The following is a 22,891-nucleotide window of genomic DNA, read 5'->3' on the forward strand; positions in this document are numbered from 1 at the left end:
TCTCCTCAGGGGTGCTGGGTGATAACTATCCCACCTGAGGAGAGAATTGGTCGCTGTATCTTTACGAAATAGGTTGGTTTTCAACTTGCCAGATTCGTCGACTGTGACAGTGATTAGAGATGAGCGAACACTAAAATGTTCGAGGTTCGAAATTCGATTCGAACAGCCGCTCACTGTTCGAGTGTTCGAATGGGTTTCGAACCCCATTATAGTCTATGGGGAACATAAACTCGTTAAGGGGGAAACCCAAATTCGTGTCTGGAGGGTCACCAAGTCCACTATGACACCCCAGGAAATGATACCAACACCCTGGAATGACACTGGGACAGCAGGGGAAGCATGTCTGGGGGCATAAAAGTCACTTTATTTCATGGAAATCCCTGTCAGTTTGCGATTTTCGCAAGCTAACTTTTCCCCATAGAAATGCATTGGCCAGTGCTGATTGGCCAGAGTACGGAACTCGACCAATCAGCGCTGGCTCTGCTGGAGGAGGCGGAGTCTAAGATAGCTCCACACCAGTCTCCATTCAGGTCCGACCTTAGACTCCGCCTCCTCCGGCAGAGCCAGCGCTGATTGGCCGAAGGCTGGCCAATGCATTCCTATGCGAATGCAGACTTAGCAGTGCTGAGTCAGTTTTGCTCAACTACACATCTGATGCACACTCGGCACTGCTACATCAGATGTAGCAATCTGATGTAGCAGAGCCGAGGGTGCACTAGAACCCCTGTGCAAACTCAGTTCACGCTAATAGAATGCATTGGCCAGCGCTGATTGGCCAATGCATTCTATTAGCCCGATGAAGTAGAGCTGAATGTGTGTGCTAAGCACACACATTCAGCACTGCTTCATCAAGCCAATACAATGCATTAGCCAGTGCTGATTGGCCAGAGTACGGAATTCGGCCAATCAGCGCTGGCTCTGCTGGAGGAGGCGGAGTCTAAGATCGCTCCACACCAGTCTCCATTCAGGTCCGACCTTAGACTCCGCCTCCTCCGGCAGAGCCAGCGCTGATTGGCCGAAGGCTGGCCAATGCATTCCTATGCGAATGCAGACTTAGCAGTGCTGAGTCAGTTTTGCTCAACTACACATCTGATGCACACTCGGCACTGCTACATCAGATGTAGCAATCTGATGTAGCAGAGCCGAGGGTGCACTAGAACCCCTGTGCAAACTCAGTTCACGCTAATAGAATGCATTGGCCAGCGCTGATTGGCCAATGCATTCTATTAGCCCGATGAAGTAGAGCTGAATGTGTGTGCTAAGCACACACATTCAGCACTGCTTCATCAAGCCAATACAATGCATTAGCCAGTGCTGATTGGCCAGAGTACGGAATTCGGCCAATCAGCGCTGGCCAATGCATTCTATTAGCCCGATGAAGTAGAGCTGAATGTGTGTGCTAAGCACACACATTCAGCACTGCTTCATCAAGCCAATACAATGCATTAGCCAGTGCTGATTGGCCAGAGTACGGAATTCGGCCAATCAGCGCTGGCTCTGCTGGAGGAGGCGGAGTCTAAGGTCGGACCTGAATGGAGACTGGTGTGGAGCGATCTTAGACTCCGCCTCCTCCAGCAGAGCCAGCGCTGATTGGCCGAATTCCGTACTCTGGCCAATCAGCACTGGCTAATGCATTGTATTGGCGTGATGAAGCAGTGCTGAATGTGTGTGCTTGGCACACACATTCAGCTCTACTTCATCGGGCTAATAGAATGCATTGGCCAATCAGCGCTGGCCAATGCATTCTATTAGCGTGAACTGAGTTTGCACAGGGGTTCTAGTGCACCCTCGGCTCTGCTACATCAGATTGCTACATCTGATGTAGCAGTGCCGAGTGTGCATCAGATGTGTAGTTGAGCAAAACTGACTCAGCACTGCTAAGTCTCTGCATTCGCATAGGAATGCATTGGCCAGCCTTCGGCCAATCAGCGCTGGCTCTGCCGGAGGAGGCGGAGTCTAAGGTCGGACCTGAATGGAGACTGGTGTGGAGCGATCTTAGACTCCGCCTCCTCCAGCAGAGCCAGCGCTGATTGGTCGAGTTCCGTACTCTGGCCAATCAGCGCTGGCCAATGCATTCTATTAGCCCGATGAAGTAGAGCTGAATGTGTGTGCTTAGCACACACATTCAGCTCTACTTCATCAGGCTAATAGAATACATTGGCCAATCAGCGCTGGCCAATGCATTCTATTAGCTTGATGAAGCAGAGTGTGCACAAGGGTTCAAGCGCACCCTCGGCTCTGATGTAGCAGAGCTGAGGGTGCACAAGGGTTCAAGTGCACCCTCGGCTCTCCTACATCAGAGCCGAGGGTGCGCTTGAACCCTTGTGCAGCCTCGGCTCTGCTACATCAGAGCCGAGGGTGCGCTTGAACCCTTGTGCACACTCTGCTTCATCAAGCTAATAGAATGCATTGGCCAGCACTGATTGGCCAGAGTACGGAATTCGGCCAATCAGCGCTGGCCAATGCATCCCTATGGGAAAAAGTTTATCTCACAAAAATCACAATTACACACCCGATAGAGCCCCAAAAAGTTATTTTTAATAACATTCCCCCCTAAATAAAGGTTATCCCTAGCTATCCCTGCCTGTACAGCTATCCCTGTCTCATAGTCACAAAGTTCACATTCTCATATGACCCGGATTTGAAATCCACTATTCGTCTAAAATGGAGGTCACCTGATTTCGGCAGCCAATGACTTTTTCCAATTTTTTTCAATGCCCCCAGTGTCGTAGTTCCTGTCCCACCTCCCCTGCGCTGTTATTGGTGCAAAAAAGGCGCCAGGGAAGGTGGGAGGGGAATCGAATTTTGGCGCACTTTACCACGTGGTGTTCGATTCGATTCGAACATGGCGAACACCCTGATATCCGATCGAACATGTGTTCGATAGAACACTGTTCGCTCATCTCTAACAGTGATGTCTAGAAAGGTGATGGTGACCGGGTCTATAGTCGAGGTGAATCTCATGTTGATTATCAACATGAGATTCACCTCGACTATAGACCCGGTCACCATCACCTTTCTAGACATCACTGTCACAGTCGACGAATCTGGCAAGTTGAAAACCAACCTATTTCGTAAAGATACAGCGACCAATTCTCTCCTCAGGTGGGATAGTTATCACCCAGCACCCCTGAGGAGAGGCATACCCAAGGGACAGTTTCTGCGCGTTCGCAGGAATTGTTCGGACTTGGAGGACTTTGAAGAAAAATCAGAAGAATTAGGAGCCAGATTTAGGCAACGAGGTTACCCTAACCCATTACTACTCAAAGCAAGAAAAGATGCAAAGAGTAGAGATAGAACAGAACTACTTACACCAAAACAACGTTCGATTAGTGACAATAAAATTGTCAGATTAATAGGCAATTATGACCGGGGATATAAGAATGTACTGGATATCTTAAGATCATATTGGGACATTCTCACAATGGATTCAGAGGTTAGACCCCTTGTGAGTGAAAGACCTAGTGTCACGTACAGGAGAGGCAGGAACCTACGTGACCTATTGATACATAGCCATCTTAGACCTGCTGCACCTGAGAAAACGTGGTTAAATCGCAGTATTCCACACGGCACATTCAAGTGTGGTACATGTAAGGCATGTGAACACATACAGAAAGGGAATCAAGTACTGTGCGTAACGACTAACATCCATTATGATACGAGACAATTTATCAACTGCCGGACGGCAGGAGTGATCTACTGTGTCACATGTCCGTGTCCACTCAACTATGTCGGAAAGACCCGACGTGAGTTCAAAAAGAGAGTGTTGGAACATATTGGTTATATCAACAGGAAAGAGGATAAAACTTTATCGAACCACGTGTGGCAGTATCATGGTGGCAACCCTGAAACTTTGAAGTTTCAGGGTATTGAACATGTACCCGAACCCACAAGGGGAGGTGACTGGGATCGCCTTTTGTTACAACACGAGGCGAGGTGGATCTTTAAATTCCAATGTGTAAGACCAAAAGGTCTTAACGATCAAATTTCCTTTGCCCCATTTATTTGAGACTAAATAGACAGTAGGGCTGGATATACTCCACTAATTTTGATATCTTCTCTAACCTATAAAAACCCAGGAAATAGGAACAATGAGGGAAAGGCATGTCTTGAGGCACTTGTCCCTCTTAGTACACTATGGTAAGGATAGGGTTAACTCCATATTAAGTCCTTTCACTATAGCTCCTCTCAGTACACTATGGTAGGGATAGGGTTAACTCCATATTAAGTCCTTTCACTATAGCTCCTCTCAGTACACTATGGTAGGGATAGGGTTAACTCCATATTAAGTCCTTTTACCGTAGCAGTAATCTTGTAAATGATTAGATTAAACATTTTTTATTTTTTATTCGCATCGATAGTGTACTGAAGTGATGATGGGACTGATTCTCAGAAATGTCCCCCTATCATGGTTCCTTTTGAACTTCCGCTAAATGAATATGTATGCTAGGCGGGTATTTTTACCCGTCAATAAACGCAGGGTATTGCCCACTTTTCAGACCTATCTATATGCTACACGATCTTTTTCACCTGCCAATAAATGCAGGGAGTTGTGTGTTTGCGTATTAATGGCAATAAAGAGTTTTGGTGTGGAGCGATTCATTCCCAATATCTGTCAGATATGATATATACCTACCTTCGGGTTCCTCTTCCATAGACAGTAACAGCGCTGTTTATTTTGGACGCTTCGGAGGCAAACATACGCCCACAGAAGGAGGAGCTATCCTCCGCACGGAGACTCTGCAATCTGATTGGCGGAGACCCGAATGATGTCGAGGGGGCGTATCCTTAGAAGCAGTCTGGGCTCTATTTAAACCCCAGCGCTGCAGCAGTCAGCGTCAGACACTCCGTACCGGCTCCCACCATCAGGGACCGGGAAATGCGGTTTTAACCGCAACTACATCTTTATTATTTTTTTGATTTACATCCTCTCCTGATGATAAGTTTAACTTTGAAACGCGTTGAGAGATTTTATTATGCGCATCTTAAACCTGGATACCTGTAGTTTATTTTGAACAGGCAGGGACATAGTGAAAGAGCATAAATGTCAGTAAATTACTAAGACCAGCATTTGGTATGCACACTTAATCTGTAAAAAAGCCGCACCTAGCTTACATAGGGTGGCATGTGTGTAAGTGTGCATGAGTGTCAATAGGCTCCAGGGCTCTATGCAAGATATCAGAGCAGGGTAATGGGGGGATGATTATCCTATACAGCTACGGCAGCAGCTAGAGTAACAACCTCTTATTCTTGAACCTATAAAGTGGTGTTTACTAGCATGTGCCAGAGAGTTAGTTTACTATTCCCTGGATGCTCATTTAAATCAATATAATTGCGCCAGCAGTCTGTGGGGACACATACTGAAAGAGTGTATTGGGAGTTGTCCTAATCACCCCCTGCTACCTCTTGTGTCACCCTCTCTACCTCATAGATTGTAAGCTCTTTTGAGCAGGGCCCTCAGTCCCATTGTGTGAAATGACGTTCTTTGTTATGTATGTCTGTATCTGAACCCTATAAATTGTACAGCGCTGCGGAGTATGTTGGCGCTATATAAATAAAATGTATTATTATATTATTTATTAATCACGCCTGCTGGTGTGTTTGTTATTTGTTTGTTTTAATAGCCCTGGCTATATTATTTTTAGCTGATCAAAATAAAAGTTATATTTTATGCTAGTTAGAATTCGCGTCGTTTAATCCATCTAGGATTTAGCACAGCCTGTTCACTTGCCAAAATTAGAGATTATGAATATGTCTTGGCTCAATGGGACCAGGTAGATACAAGGCATTATGTGACACCACCAGTAATAATTGCCTCTTGAATATATGAGGATTCACACCCCTACCATTGGTATGCCCAGTGAAATAACCTTGCCTCTTATTTACTTGAAAGTGCTGTTACTTCCAGGGTGCTCCACATTCGTTAAAAAACTCGGACATTGTTGTTTCAACAAACTTTGCATACATAAATAGTAGCACTGATTCTAAGAACCTTTGTAATGTGTATAATCAGAGAGAAATGCCTCTTTCTGCTCTTATCAGACTTTTCTCCCCCCTATGATAACCAGAGTTTCACTCTGAAAATCTCTGCTATGTCAGGCTGTCAATGTACTGCAGGTCACATGGCACATAGTACACTTGTCTATGGGGATAGGGAGTGCGGAGAAAGAGAAGGCAGATATAAGAAGACACAGACTTCTGCAATTTAGATGCTTTTCTATCACAACTACAGTATTTAATTCACATCAGGACAGATTAGTACCTTTCTATGTATAACCTGCATGGTCTTGGAGCCTGTCCTAGAGCAGATTCTCTTGTACTTATTGTATGCAGTGTATGGCAGCTAGTCTTCACTCTTCATCTCAGAGGGAACTGCAAACTACAGATATAGCATGCAGAGAGGGGCGAAAAGTTCAACATTGCAGAATATCTAAAATAAGTCCTGATAGGTCAAATAATAGCAGTGGTTTACATAACATAAGACATTAAACACAAAGTACTGTACAAGAAACATGAGCAATGGACTGATACAGAGTGCACCCTGGCCACAAGAGCTTGCAATCTACCAGGTAAAGGAAAGCTGCATATATACAGTAGTACTGTGGTGGTGGTGGGGCAGGGTTATTGTAAGATGTCAACTTTTCTAAAGATGTGGGTTTTTAGGTTGATTTTGAAAGAAGGAATATTGTGAAGGAGTTTGGTGTGCTGAGGTAGGGAGTGCGAGAGTATTAGTGTTATATGGGATGAATCTTGAAGTCATTCATGTGAGGGACAGACAAGAGGAAAGCGGCAAACGAGGTCCTACAGGAACTGAAGAAGACATATGAGGAGGTAACAGGAGGTTCGGTCAGAGACTTACCTAAAGGATCAGTTGTGGCCTGCCTTGTATGTTATAGTTAATATTGTCCCACCTTGTTACATTCATTATTGAACTGGAAATTGCTTCTTAGGCAAGTACTAGAGGGTGACTGCTACATATGTGAACCTCAACTATAACCGAAATGAAGAGCTGAAAGCACTTGGTTCTTTCTTTGGCTGTGATCAGCTCTGCCCAGAGGGCCAAACAGAATGTGTACCAGTCTATGGCTTCAGACACCATTAACACCCACCACATCTCTAAGGGGAGCTGAACAGAGCCAAACACAGTTGTAGTGGTATAATGTTCATTTGAGTTATTCTGCCTCTTCATTTTAGCATTTATTGATGTCTCAGCCTTTGGGCCCTTTCAAGGTTTGTTGTTTTTTGTTTTTATTCTGAAATGATGCACCTTTAGGTTTTGACCTCAATAGTAACATTTGACCCTCTTTTTTGTAGGCTCATCAGAATCTTTGGGGCTTAGAGCACAAAACACAATTTCACCTGCTGATCTGCATGGCATGTGGTACCCAACAGTAAGAAGGACTCTGGTGTGTCTCTCCAAGTTGTACAGGTGCATTGATGTAAGTAGAATACAAAATCCTCTGAATGTCATATACCTACAAGAAGTTCTAGATGATTTGGGCTTGGGTTAGTGAAGATGTGTTGAGACACATCTGTTGGGTCGTAGTAGAGAAATCCAAAAGTGATTGTGTCCATTAGAAGCTGAGAAACCCAAGAATAAAAGTATCCAGTCATGGCAGGTAAAACCAAAAGCCCATTATCCAATGGTAGCAGAAAAGGCTAAGAACCCTACGATCCAATTGTAGCAGGTAAGGCTTAAAGATCCAGTGGCTTATGAGATCCAGTGTCCATAACTGGCATTGAGGACCAAGAGGCCCAGTATCCAGTGGTAGCATAGAATCACCAAGGTACATCTGGTGAGTGGTAGCAGAGGAACCTTTGTGCTTCTCTGCTACCACTGAATAATAATGCTCTTGGATTCTGGACCACTTTTTGTCTAGCGTTGGATATGGGGCTTTTGCTCTATTCTCCTGCCACTTCTCATAAGAGCATAAGGATGACAGTATTCAATAGTAGGGGCTCACATCTTGACCAATAAACCAGGAAAGATTTGCTGTTCATCATTCAGTCTTTCTGTTGGCAGGACCGTGTTACTTGTATATTATCACTATAGTAGTTTTAATATATTTATAAATTATATATATATATATATATATATATATATATATATATATATATATATATTATCTATCTCCATTTCTGGTCTTAGATTTTGTCTTTAAACTGTGAATTACAATCCACTACATTTTCTCTTTTCCCACTAGAGGGCAGTGTTTCAAGGTCTATCTCAAGAGGCTTTGTCGGCGTGCATTCAATCCTTATTGGGCGCTTCAGATGCCATTCTAAAAAACAAGGTCAGATACATAGATGTAATGTGTCCGTTCATTATCTGTTAAACAAATAGCAGCACTTATAATTGGCTGTAGTTTTTTGTTCTGAATTCCTCATGGTTTGTAGTCTTGGGAGTATAATAGCAGTACGGGTTGTACTCCACTGTCATATGATGCATATTCAATTCATTGCTATTTCCTGGAAGCCAGGATTCTGTTGTGTATTCCCTATTGTGAGCCATTTCTATTTCTACTGGAAGCAAGTGGGTCACTCACGTCACAAATCTGTTTTGCCTTGAAGTCATTGAAAAAAATAATAATTCAGTGCTCCGTTTGCTTTACTTTTTTATTTTTTGTCACATATTTGTCATTGTACGATTTCACTTGTCGCTCTACTAAAGCCTTTGTTAAGGTGTCCTAAAGAAGCTTTCTATTGTAAGCAGATATTTTTATGTCGGTCGTCTACTTACACACAAAAAGTAATTGAATATGTCTCTACATTTTTGACATATAAATGCATAAAACACGCGTTATGAATTTCTGATAGAAAGCTAGTAATTTCTAAATGTGCAGTCATTGCCGAAAAATAACACACCAAAAAGTAGTTGTTTAAAAGTTTCATTTGATTTCATGTGTGAATGTAATGATCATGTATGTTAGTGGCAAAAGGAGAAGCTTTATTGGGGAAAATTGTGCAATTGAAAGATGGCTCTTGGACCCTGTTGGATCATCTCTAGTCTAGATATAAGAGGAGATTTAGATTTTGCAGGCAGACCTGTAAATTCTGGAAAGTAATTGCCCACGCTGGTGGTGTAGCAGGTCCTAAATTTTCGATTGGCCTTAAACCTGGTTAAGTGTTTCTGTGTGTGGGTGAGCATTATTCTGCTGAAAATGGAGTTGAACGCCTTGCTGTGAGGGACAACATATGCGGCCAAAGAATGTTCTGCACATATCATTGAGCTGTTGGTGTTCCTCATATTACATATTGGGAATAGCCAATATAAAAGAAGCCCTTCTACTTCTCCTTTCTGCAGAATACACTCTTGGCTTTGGTTAGAAAATCGCAGCAAAATCTTCTCCAAAGAAAGCGACAAAGTCAATTGCTACTGTATCTCCAGTCTTAAAGACTAATAAAAAGACCAACTGCAGGAATTCCCACCTAGAGAGAATGCTTGACCTGATGCTCCATTCATATTGGACACATAGGACATGGTTCTTGTGATAGGTAGGGGTTCCACCGCTGGAATCCTCCACCTATCTGCCAGTTCTCACTTATCCTATGCATAGGATACCTTGAAATGACCAGAATACCCCTCCAGTATAAGATTCAGATGGACGTCTATGAGGCTGAGTGTTGGAGTGTCAGGAATAAATTGAGATTGTGCTATGTAAACTTAGTTGTGCTTGACCCCTAAAGCCCCACTCCCAAGTTTTATGTAAAAGATAAATAAAAACGTAATGGTATATGAACCTGTTCTTTGGGTCATTTAAGTCCTGGGCCCCATGAACAACTTCCGTCTCTGTTTTTGAGCTGCTGATTGTGAGATAACACTATATAAGAGTGATCTTCTGTAATGGGTGCATGTGACTGTACAATGGATACGTGCTTACTCAACCGGGCATAGATAGCATAGACTTAGAATAATCCCTACAATCTTCAGCTTGCAGCGCTACCTGCCTGCTCATAGATGAATAAACGAGATCTCAGAATTTGTTCTGCCTGAGGAAGACGTCTGAATCTGTTAGCTGCAGATTGTCAGAGGGAATTGCTTTTGGCTGTGAGGTCTCTCAGCAATGTGACTAAGCTGAGTGCATCAGTGTGAAGCCCTGCACTCTCCAAACACAATCTCTGCTACGCCATAGATCATTCCGATTTCCTCCATCTAAGTCGCAGCTGCCAAATTGCTTATATCCCATAAACACTAGATTCCCATTTTCAGCTTTTTGCAAAGGATGACTTTTATTCTATTTAATAGCTACCAATCTGTACAACTATGACAAACCTTCCCACTTGTATGAGCTATATTAAACGTTACTACAGATAACCATGGGCTGTCGAGGAATTGCTCTATATGCAGTACTTTAAAAGGGTTTATCAGGGACTTTGTTTCTACTTGAATGGTTTGTCCAGGCTCTCAGATTTTATGGCTTGTGTAGGATAGGCTATAGATATCTGATTGGTGGGGGGTCCATTGGTTACCCCGCACCATTAGCTGTACAAGGACGCTTCTGGCACCCATTGTATACACAGCTCGGTGCTAGAAGCCGTTGTCTCCATGCTCTGTGTAGAGATCGCAAGCTGGTACTGCAACTGAGCTCCCATTGAAGTCAACGGGAACCACCATACAACAACTTTTTCCTTCTCTCTGCATTGTGTATAGTATGGATGTCTGAAGAGACACCATACAGCTGATGGGTGCAAGAGCCTGGTATGTGCCTTGCAACATTTAGATATTTCTGTCCTATTATAAGGATAGATCAGCAAATCGGATAACCTGGACAATCCTTTTTAATCCCAGTCCGAGTTTATTTTCACTGAATCTCGGTTTATCAGGCTGATCTCAACTCGGGGTCACGTGAGCGGGACAGTCACCCACACCAGAGCTGATCCACCTCCTGTTTCCTCTGTGTTGTGTGTATTACCTGTATTATGGGGACTGACAGACTAGATGTTAAAGGTAATACTGAACGTCAAGAAGGAGGGGAGCTGGATCGATTCTTGTGCCAATTCCTGGTTCCAGAAAATAAGTATTTCACTATCTAGTTTTAATTATTAAACACAATATATGCGATACGTATGCCTATAATTGAGTAGTCGCAATAAAAACAGTGAAATGTTGGCACTGACAGTGATGTGTACATGCTTTGACATGGATCATAATTTGCGGCTCTCTCCATAAATTTTGTCATGTATATTTCATTTACATTTTGTGTGTAACATGGTTTTAATGCCTGTTCTAAATGAGTGACTGACAGGAGCAAAATTCTTTTGCATTTTCTTCATTAATATATCTTTATGCTCCGCGTGAGGCTAAATCCAGTAAATTTCCCAGCGGGAGATTGTCATGTTAGACGTTGTAAGATTTTTTTTTTTTTTTTTTTTTTTTGCATTGTTGCCCTAGGGATGTTTTGAATGTCCTTGGTCTTCTGGCCAGTCGAGTTGCATTAAGTAGAAATGGGCCACTATCGTATTTCACCTTGTCCTCTGCACTCCCAAATGTCACACAGTATCCTTCTCATTCGCAGGCGTAACAGCGGGTCACAGCTCATGTAAACACAGAATATTGTAGGAAATGTAGAATTATACTGAAACATTGCTTTATGAAGTACAAAGGCTCCACATATATACTCGATTATATGTATATAATAGCCATCTGTACAATGTCTGACATAAGGATGGGCCATGTCGCCAGTTACCTTGAGCACAATTCTTATTTTATATTAAGTCATTTTACTTTAGTAAATCTGATGCATTAATTATGCACTGTATGCAAATCCATCTTTACTATTCCCAATCCAGAACAAAAAGGAAATACTTAAAACTTTACTTTTAGTTACTATCTATATAAAATTGCCAGACCAATGACAACATGGCGAAACATGAAAGACATATCAGGCCATGTCTATTACATGGTTAGCCAGTCTCAATCCCAACTAACCTCCCTCTATAAAGGTAGTCTAAGGTGGAAAAAAAAAAAATCAAGATTTTAATTTTAAGTAAAATAGGCCACCATGCACGTGTTTGTAAATCCTGCCATATATTTCTTACAGTAAGATTTCAAAGAATTAATTTGCAAATTATTTTAAGTGGGTATTTTATGTCCTCAAACCCTGGACATGTTACATATCATTAGAAAGGTGTCGGTGCTCTTGCCTCCAGCATTCAATGCACTTTCTCTTTTTGCTTCTAGCTTTCCTTGTTAGGGTAGGTTCACACTAGCGCTGGACTCTCCATCATTCAGGTCCGCTGGGGAACTGAACAACTGAGCGCCCATCCGCTAAAACAGCGGTTACTTTCCGACCCCATAGACTATAATGGGGTCCACCGGGTTTCTGCAGTTTTTATACTGAAAACGGTGGAGAGAAAAGTCCTCCATCCAGGATTTTCCTCTCCGATGATTTTCAGCAGAATCTTCTGTGGAGACTCAGACGCAGATGTGAACCTCATCTTATTTTCAGCTACTAGTACTGTTGTACTGCCAGGGATATAGGCTTCTCCCCTTGCCTACCTTCTAACTTACTTAGTTTACAAAAAATAATATGTATATTTACCTAGATTGCCGGGACGGTCACATTTTCAGATTTTCTCACACTAGCTCCCTCACACCCCTACTTTTTTTCCCTATGCACCCACACTGTTTGATCTTTACCTGGTGGGCACTAATAGAGATGAGCGAACAGTGTTCTATCGAACACATGTTCGATCGGATATCAGGGTGTTCGCCATGTTCGAATCGAATCGAACACCGCGTGGTAAAGTGCGCCAAAATTCGATTCCCCTCCCACCTTCCCTGGCACCTTTTTTGCACCAATAACAGCGCAGGGGAGGTGGGACAGGAACTACGACACCGGGGGCATTGAAAAAAATTGGAAAAAGTCATTGGCTGCCGAAATCAGGTGACCTCCATTTTAGACGAATAGTGGATTTCAAATCCGGGTCATATGAGAATGTGAACTTTGTGACTATGAGACAGGGATAGCTGTACAGGCAGGGATAGCTAGGGATAACCTTTATTTAGGGGGGAATGTTATTAAAAATAACTTTTTGGGGCTCTATCGGGTGTGTAATTGTGATTTTTGTGAGATAAACTTTTTCCCATAGGGATGCATTGGCCAGCGCTGATTGGCCAGAGTACGGAACTCGACCAATCAGCGCTGGCTCTGCTGGAGGAGGCGGAGACTAAGATCGCTCCACACCAGTCTCCATTCAGGTCCGACCTTAGACTCCGCCTCCTCCAGCAGAGCCAGCGCTGATTGGCCAAATTCCGTACTCTGGCCAATCAGCACTGGCTAATGCATTGTATTGGCGTGATGAAGCAGTGCTGAATGTGTGTGCTTAGCACACACATTCAGCTCTACTTCATCGGGCTAATAGAATGCATTGGCCAATCAGCGCTGGCCAATGCATTCTATTAGCTTGATGAAGCAGAGTGTGCACAAGGGTTCAAGCGCACCCTCGGCTCTGATGTAGCAGAGCCGAGGGTGCACTTGAACCCTTGTGCACCCTCGGCTCTGCTACATCAGAGCCGAGGGTGCGCTTGAACCCTTGTGCACCCTCGGCTCTGCTACATCAGAGCCGAGGGTGCGCTTGAACCCTTGTGCAGCCTCGGCTCTGCTACATCAGAGCTGAGGGTGCGCTTGAACCCTTGTGCACCATCTGCTTCATCAAGCTAATAGAATGCATTGGCCAGCACTGATTGAAGCAGAGCTGAATCTGTGTGCTTAGCTCAACTACTCCACCGGTGTAGTTGAGCTAAACATACACATTCAGCACTGCTTCATCACGCCAATAGAATGCATTGGCCAGCACTGATTGGCCAGAGTACGGAATTCGGCCAATCAGCGCTGGCTCTGCTGGAAGAGGCGGAGTCTAAGGTCGGACCTTAATGGAGACTGGTGTGGAGCGATCTTAGACTCCGCCTCCTCCAGCAGAGCCAGCGCTGATTGGTCGAGTTCCGTACTCTGGCCAATCAGCGCTGGCCAATGCATTCTATTAGCCCGATGAAGTAGAGCTGAATGTGTGTGCTTAGCACACACATTCAGCTCTACTTCATCGGGCTAATAGAATGCATTGGCCAATCAGTGCTGGCCAATGCATTCTATTAGCGTGAACTGAGTTTGCACAGGGGTTCTAGTGCACCCTCGGCTCTGCTACATCAGATTGCTACATCTGATGTAGCAGTGCCGAGTGTGCATCAGATGTGTAGTTGAGTAAAACTGACTCAGCACTGCTAAGTCTCTGCATTCGCATAGGAATGCATTGGCCAGCCTTCGGCCAATCAGCGCTGGCTCTGCCGGAGGAGGCGGAGTCTAAGGTCGGACCTGAATGGAGACTGGTGTGGAGCTATCTTAGACTCCGCCTCCTCCAGCAGAGCCAGCGCTGATTGGTCGAGTTCCGTACTCTGGCCAATCAGCACTGGCCAATGCATTTCTATGGGGAAAAGTTAGCTTGCGAAAATCGCAAACTGACAGGGATTTCCATGAAATAAAGTGACTTTTATGCCCCCAGACATGCTTCCCCTGCTGTCCCAGTGTCATTCCAGGGTGTTGGTATCATTTCCTGGGGTGTCATAGTGGACTTGGTGACCCTCCAGACACGAATTTGGGTTTCCCCCTTAACGAGTTTATGTTCCCCATAGACTATAATGGGGTTCGAAACCCATTCGAACACTCGAACAGTGAGCGGCTGTTCGAATCGAATTTCGAACCTCGAACATTTTAGTGTTCGCTCATCTCTAGGCACTAACACTTCAGTCATGCTGCCTTTTGTAGTAAGTGTTGTCCTCTCATTGACCATCACTTGGTAGTGCGTTACATTCCGCTACTACTAAATCCTAATCCGTGTCCTTTTTGTGTTTGTTATTCAGACGCAGGTTGATGGCCAGCTGTTCCTGATCAAGCATCTTCTTATTATGCGAGAGCAGATTGCTCCTTTTCATACTGAATTCACCATAAAGGAAATTTCCCTGGACCTCAAGAAAACAAGAGGTATTACTCTGTAGTGTGTGGGGGAGCAGGGCAAGAAGTGAACTTGTCCTGCTCTGGTCACTTACTACAAGTATAGTTTGGTTTTCTTCATGTTCACCTGCAATAAGTTGTGTGACGTGTGTCTGCTGCCATTGCATGTCTATGTACTCCACTAACAGACTAATATTCTGCTGCCTCACTGCTGAGGGAATTCATTATGCTACAATAGAGTTCTGGCTGCAATACAATCATTAAGTCTGGGATTCATTCATCAACCCACAATACAATGATTATAGTCTGAGATCCTTTGGTCACATTGTTATAGCTCTACAGCTAATGGTAAAATAGAAATAATGCCATTATGATTTTCCATACAAATGGAAAAATCTTGCTATTATTACACTGGCCATTGAACCTGATGATGGTTTGACACTTCCTGTTCTGGTGAGATCACTGCACAGTAGTCATCTCATTAACACAATGATAGGAAATGTACACGGTCACAAACACTCTACCGTAGAATTACTGAGCCATCTCTAGTTTACAGGTTCCTGTATTCCATGTGGCATGTCCATGTACAGAATGTACAGGTAATAGCAGAAAAAAAATCTATAATCAGTAAGAAAAAACGGATTGGAAAAAAATGGAATATTTGGGAATATTGTAGGTTCTATGTTCTCTTCAAATTCCTTTTAGCCCTCTTGCAAAATATTAGTGGATGTGTAATTGCTTTATGTGGCACTCTCTCTTTGCTTTGTTGCTTTGCTCACTTTCAGCTGCTTCCTTGGAAGGTATTATATGTCAGGCATGGCCTAGTCCTAAAATGCATCATGAACCATAGTCTGCAGTTATTACTGTTACTTGTGCATGCTAAAATAAAAAATAATAATTGTGTGTTAAACAGAAAAGAGCTTATGGCTCTAATATGCCATTAAACACATCCGCTCCCATGTTATGGAGTTAGTTTTGGTTAGCCTGTATTCTTACAAGTGTTATTTGTAAGACACAGACGGATAAACTACATCTGTCTACCTTTTAGAAAGCGCAAAGTTTGATGAGAGTCTTAAACTGCACCAGATTTTTCAGGTTTCTGCAGTCCAATTCACTCCTGAATAGCAGGACCCTTCCTGGTCCATATTTATCAGCCTACTTCAGCCCTCTTTGGAACTTCCACCAGGCCATGCCAAGCATGAGGAAGGGTGGTCTTGCCTTAAATGTTGCGCCATATTGGTTATTGCTAGAGATGAGTGAGTACTATTCGAAACGGTCGTTTCGAATAACATGCACCCATAGCAATGAATGGAAGCAGCTGGCACGCAGACTTGGTTGGCCACTTAACCCCCTGTGGGCCGGCTGCGTCCATTCATTCCTATGGGTGCTTGCTATTCGAAACAGGAGTTTCGAATAGTACTAGCTCATCTCTAGTTATTGCTATATATGCACCAACTTCTGAATTGGATATTCTGTATCTTAATCTTCCACCGCTATTGTGCGAACTGGATGAATAATACTTTTTGGCTGTTTACTTTATCTGGATCTCAGTAATAATGCAAATAAATTAAAATAACTTGCAAAATGTTAGTGTCTAAAATGCATAGAAAATTAGGTATAAAGCATGTACACCAGTTTTTGGCCCAAATTGCACCAGAATTCTGGGGTGTATTTATTAGTTTATATCTGTCCCTCTGTTTTGATCTTCTCTGATCTCTTCTCTGCTACAATGAGATGAATCTGATTTATTGAGAAGCCTATCTCTTTCCCTTCTTGCACAAGAAACTCGAATGTGCGCCTGCTAGTATCTATTGTAGACTTCAGCTACAGATTCTGCCAATTTCTGCAATGCAAACCCAGCGTAATATTTTCAGCTCACCATATCCATCTTGAGATTATTGGATCCCAGGCAGCTCGGAGCCCATATGGATTAAAGGCAACAGGAAATATACTGACAATAAAATCCAGCTTCAGACCATGATACAATTCATCCAGTATTACTTTGTAGTAGTACCACATATTGGATTGTATCACGCTCTGAAGCTGGATTTTATTGTCAGTATATTTTCTGCCATAAGTTATAGTAAATTTGTTGGGTAACTTGGAACAACAACTCTCCCCTAAAGTGATGCCCCTTAGCCCATGACCTACCCACTTTTCATAAAAATGCTGGTGATGGCAAAAGCTGAAATTTTTTTCTCCAAATCAGACTGGTGCAAAAACTTTCTTATGCCAGAAAACTGGTGTAGTTGGGATGTGGCAAAAATGCTACTAATCTGCATGATGTTATACTTGATATATTAATGTTAACAGTATAATGTTAAAACTAACATTGAACTGCTTGACGTGAAGACTTTTCGATATTGGCCTTCACAATTTTTTATTTTAATATCTAGTAACATACTAATTCACTTACCTTGCGCGCGCACATCTGTCTAACCAAAGTTTTCTTATTGCATTTGAACATTGCTGAAACCATTTCTTTTTTTTCATGGTTTTGGGGTCATTGGGTGAATACGTCCTTTTGGGGGTTTTAATTGGTTGACAGGAGAAGTGGCTCAACATTTTTCTATATGAGCACACTTCTGTGTCAGCCAATATATTTATGAAAAGTGGATGTAAAAGGTAAGTGAACAATGCTTCAGTGGTCTTAAAGAGGACCTTTCACCACCTCCAACAAGTACAGCTAAATTAACAGCTGCCGCTCCACTAATTCTGGCACAGTTGGAATTTTTTCTGTAGTCCCCACCGTTCCCGAGCAATCAGTGCTGTTACTTTTGGTGCTTGATATACTAGTTATACTCTGTACTGTCAGGCAGGAGCATGCAAGGGTTGTGATTCTGAGTTCTGACACTGGCTGCCTCTGATTTGAACTCTGAATCACACCCCCTGCCTGACTCCGCCTTCCTGACGTTACAGAGCATAAACAGCACATCAGGCACCAAAACTAACTGTGCTTATTGCTCAGGAATGGTGGAGGCAAGAAAAAAATCCAAATGAGTTGGAATCAGTGGAGCGGCAACTAAGAATTTATTGTTGAAGGTGGAGAAAGGTCCTTTTTAAAGAATAAGATGTATTAATGAGTATTGGAATTTTAGACACTTTATTGGAACACTGTGCTTGCTATAGCCGATGTAGCAAAGCATTCTAAAAAAATGTTTTCAGAATAACCACAACTCAAATGTCAGTCATCAAAAATATTAACTTGAGCTGGTCAGAAAACCAGCCATGTCTAGTCCCTATAAGGAAAGCATGACTGGATTTCTGGGTGGCAGACCATAAATGTTCCTACATGGTCATTTCCGTTTGCAACCACTAAAGTGGCGTTCACACTGCCGCCGCTGTCTGCCCCGGGGTGTCCATGGTAAACCCCAGGAAAACCAGACAGCAGACCACTTGCGAGCGGTCTGCTATAAAACCCATTCATTTGAATGGCTTTTCAAATGTGACCACCCGTGCGCGGTTTCAGCCTCTCCGCCTGGTGTCCGGTTTTTATCCGTGGACACAAAATCCCCGTATAGGATTTTGTGTCTGCGGATAAAATAAAATGAACACCAATGCGCACGGGCAGTTACCTTTGAAAAACCATTCAAATGAATGGGTTTTAAAGCAGACCGCTCGCAAGCAGTCTGCTGTCCGGTTTCCCCGGTGTTTTCCACGGACACCCGGGAGCGAACAGCAGCGGCAGTGTGAACGCTGCTTAAGATGGCTAGAGAATTTTTTTTTTGAAGCTTTGCAACTTTTTTTTTTTTTTTTTTTTTTTAGTACACATTTGCAAAAATGTGTCTTTTGGTTATCTATGAATGCATATAGGGTTGTGTTTAAGGGAAACCTATTTTGAAGTCACCATGATTCCACTCCTGACATGTCTCCTGTGATATAAAAATTAAATTCTGGGCTGCAGTGTGCCTCCTAAAAACCAAGCAGTTGCCAACTGGCTGTTGACCTTCATTGTGTCACTACACAGTCTGACACTGCGCTAGTGTGTAACACACCCTAAGTGACAAGTGAAATGATGTTTAGATTTGTCATTTCATGGGACCTGCAGATGTGTCTAGAGAGCTGAATGGTCCTCCCAAAAGGGTTGTCAAACTATAAACACATACCTATTCTTTTCAAGAAACCGTGCCACACTTGTGCAGGGGTTCTGTCTGGCATTGCAGTTGATTCCGTTACAGTGAATTCAGCTGAACTGCATTACCACACATAGCCTTTGAACAAGTGTGTGCTATTTCTGGGGAAAAAAAAGTTTTGTCTAATCTTAGGCAATCCTTTAATACACAGAATTTGGGATCACTATTGTAGGGAAGAACTGATAGATAAAATCTAGTGTTTAGGATCAGTAATACTAGATATGTAGGGAAATAATGCGTTGTTGCCAGTTTCCATCAGACTGCTGGAGATCCCAAAAGCTGGAAAATCGTGGGTTATCTTATGCCATTGAGTATAGCTGGTCAAACATTAGGACATTTTTTTTTGCAAGTGACTTATTGTTTCTGGCCGGTCTTTGGTGTTGGATAAATTTCCTCTCGATCTCTTGTGTGGCCTGGTCGGGTCTTCCACTGATGGCACCCAGATCTGATGCTTCATATGACCATACAAAACTTTTCATCTACGCCAACTGGGTTCAATAGGGTTCACAATGTACATTTTTTTCCCTATCAATATGTTTTTGGAATATGGGATGGAAATCCATGCAAACACGGGGAGAACATACAAACTCCTTGCAGATGATTTTTTGCCCTTGGCGGGATTTGAACTCTAGGACCCCAGCGCTGCAAGGCTGCAGTTCTAACCACTGAGCCACCGTGTGGCCCCTTCAGATTCCCATTTCTACAGCTGTCTTCTGTCTGTCCCAGTGGTCAACAGAAAATTGTCTAAGTTGTCCTTCCCTTCCCTCCCACAACCAAAATCTAGCGCATGGCCGTGTTCACTGAAGCAGTTGGAATTACTGGTGCATAGATTATAGGGATAATGTTCCTCCTTAAGGAGAAACCACCGATTAGGTGTGTGGAGACTTATACAGCCATAGTCGCTCCACTGTAAGGGATCACGGGAGGAATATGCAAATCTGTCTCCCAAGATGTAAATAGGGAGACAGTGCCTCTGTTATGCTGCTCTCTATAGGAAGCAACCTGAACATCATGCCTGACTTTCCCAGAAGCCTTTACTGCATAATGTGGGGTTTTTACCAAGTCAATTTCTCAGCTATGGACAGCCGTTTCGGTCTGGTTGGACCTCGTCAGCGCAGCGTAGAGAAAACTGACTTGTTAGAAGTGAGAGGCTGAGAGACCAGATTATGGGGATAATGTCCATCCTTAAGGTGCATACTAAATGACTCTCCATAGTGGAGTCTGTGGATCTGCTGTATGTACTTTACCTGGTTTAAAAATGAAAAGGCAGTGCAGATTTAGTAGTAGAATCTTTCTCCATTCTGTCCTGCTGCTTCACCTTACTCTCTACTGTGTTTTCACCTCCAAACCAGGTAAGGAAGTGGAAGATGGGACTTGTCATTCTGTACAAACCAGTATAAATATGTAGAGACACTAAGCTTGGTATTTAGGAATAACAGAACGCAGTGGTTCGCTCTGATGCTTTGCAGTGCTAAGTTTGAATCCAGCCAAAGACATCTTCAGACCTGCTGATAGGGAACAGATTGTGACAATATCTCTTTGGAGAGATGCGGGATATGATGGTGCTACATAAGTGAGCAAAGTAACTGAGTTCTGTAACTTTTATAATGTAGCTATACAAAGTGATAGACGGGTAAACACACCTTTTGTTTCTGTTTTATGTATGTATTCATGTTTTTCTTCTTCTTTCCTGATATGCTAATGAGCTGCTTGGTGCAACATGGGCGACCTGCTGTGTACATGGAGACTGGGAGGGATGGAGAGACTGGTCCATGAAGAGAATATCACTTTGATACAACAAGTTCATCACCATTGCTCTCACCACACCAAACAGCTCATTAGCATATAGAGAAAAAAAAAAAATCTAAAACCTCAACTACATAGAGGCCGATGGGGCAGCAGGAAAGTGTTTCATGTACATGAACCCTGACCTTGTGACTGTGCTTATAGTTCAGTAAGGGCTGCGGTGGTGACTTAGGCTGCCATCATCTCTTGTCTCCTAGTTTTGGTCATGGATTTAATATATTTGTTTTCTAGACGCTGCCTTTAAAATTCTTCACCCAAAGACTGTTCCGCGCTTTTTCAGGCTGAATAGTAACAATGCCATTCTTGAGTTCTTACTCCAGGTAATATGTAGCTCCTTGAGAAATTGTAGTGTTTTATAGTATTGGTTGTCCTTGTAGGATAATAGTAAGATTATGGTTTCAGGGAACGCCAGAAATAAAAGAACATTACATTGACTCAAAGAAGGATGTCGACCGACACCTGAAGGCGGCTTGTGAGCAGTTTATTCAGCAGCAGAGCAGGATCTTTGTGGAGCCTTTAGAGGATTTCATGGCCAAGGTAAGTTTGTTTGGTTTCGGTTCCTCTTAATGTCATCCACAGTAATATTTATTATGTATATGGTGAAATGTGCTTTGTAAACTAAACTTAAATTAGGGAATCGGAGCGTCATGTAGAGAAGTCCTTGGAAGTAGCACATCACTGCTTCCATTAGACTGAAGTCTCAAGACTTCCTGTGGAGTTTAATGGATTGGATACTGGGCTAAAAATAGACTTAATTTCTTCTGTTAAAGTACTTACTGTTTCGTTCCTAAGAAAACTTCACAAATGTACAGCTATGTACATAAATACATTCCCTCCATGCTTTCAGACCAGCTTGAGATCTCGATCTTTCACTAACCCTAGTCTTATTTGCCGCATTGGATGTCTCCGTTTCTGAAAGATGCCTTCTTGAGAGATATGGTGCCCTTACCCCAGGCAGCATGAGACACTCTCTGTCATTACATAGTCTCAAAAAGAGCCAAGAACTAGAGAGATCGCAGGGGCAGCTTCTTCCTGCCTAGCTCTGTTGGCAGGCTGCCCTCTGTTTCTGTATAAGGATAGACTTGTCAATCTGTGTGGGTTGAAGCCAGAAGAGAGCCATCTAGATGACACTTCTCCCAATACCTGGCTCTTTTTTATTTTTATTTTTAAACTATGGTTTTCTCTGAAATGCTGCAACATTTCTAAATAAGACGTGTTTCTCTGTAATGCAGCAATCTGTCACTGTTTCATGTGGTCTATAGTGATGGTCCCATGAAACTGATGACACATTCCATTAAAGGCATAGATGTATACTTTCCTATACACACAAGTATATAGTATTGTAATGACCTTGTGTCAATTTACAGTAGCAAATGAAAAATAAAATAAAATCTGCCACCTGCCTTAATTTGTATTAAAGCGGTTGCCCATCTCAAGGATCCTATCCATACTTGTAGATTATGTAAATGGAAGACTTTTCCTAAATATATTGCTTTAGAAATGCTGCTTTGTTTGCCTGCTATGTGAACTTATTCCTTACATTGTTTACACAGCGTTGCTTTAACCATGGACCTGTGAGATAGGACAAGTGACGTCACTTACTCAATACTGGCAAGACAATCAGCTCAGCTAATTGCAGTTTGCTGATTAAAGCTGTGTTTGTTATCTCTCGATATAGACACACAGATAACACTGAGTCCATTCTGTACAAGCATCTGCATATTATCTGATCTGCATAAGTAGTGTGATACCTCATAGTGTCTTTCAGCAAGCTGGGGGGGAGGGAAGGAAGTTAGAAGAAGGGACTGCAGGCAAAACTGAAACCGTGAGATGGGAAAACCCCTTCAAGTGTCTTGACTATGCCCAATGGCCCACATATAGATATCCTGAGATTTGTCATATTCAGGGTTGTGGTGTTGGTAGGCCAAGTCATTGGCTCAGACTCTCCAATTTTTCCGTGGCCTGACTCGGAATCCGCTTCAACTTACTCTTTCATAAATCGCT

The 22,891-nt window shown here is 42.9% G+C and overlaps 1 protein-coding gene across 1 annotated transcript in view; it reads left to right on the plus strand.

Annotated features, from left to right (window-relative positions):
* Positions 1–22,891, plus strand: part of COG3 (component of oligomeric golgi complex 3) — a 56,059-nt gene that overhangs the window by 20,398 nt on the left and 12,770 nt on the right. Inside the window, exons 15-19 of the mRNA XM_075265457.1 lie at positions 7,315–7,439; positions 8,205–8,294; positions 14,858–14,978; positions 21,119–21,207; positions 21,290–21,424. Of these exons, the coding sequence (XP_075121558.1) occupies positions 7,315–7,439; positions 8,205–8,294; positions 14,858–14,978; positions 21,119–21,207; positions 21,290–21,424 (560 nt within the window). The remainder of the gene's footprint in view (positions 1–7,314; positions 7,440–8,204; positions 8,295–14,857; positions 14,979–21,118; positions 21,208–21,289; positions 21,425–22,891) is intronic.

Source organism: Leptodactylus fuscus, chromosome 2, assembly GCF_031893055.1.
Source record: "Leptodactylus fuscus isolate aLepFus1 chromosome 2, aLepFus1.hap2, whole genome shotgun sequence".
In the NCBI taxonomy this organism is placed as follows: domain Eukaryota; kingdom Metazoa; phylum Chordata; class Amphibia; order Anura; family Leptodactylidae; genus Leptodactylus; species Leptodactylus fuscus.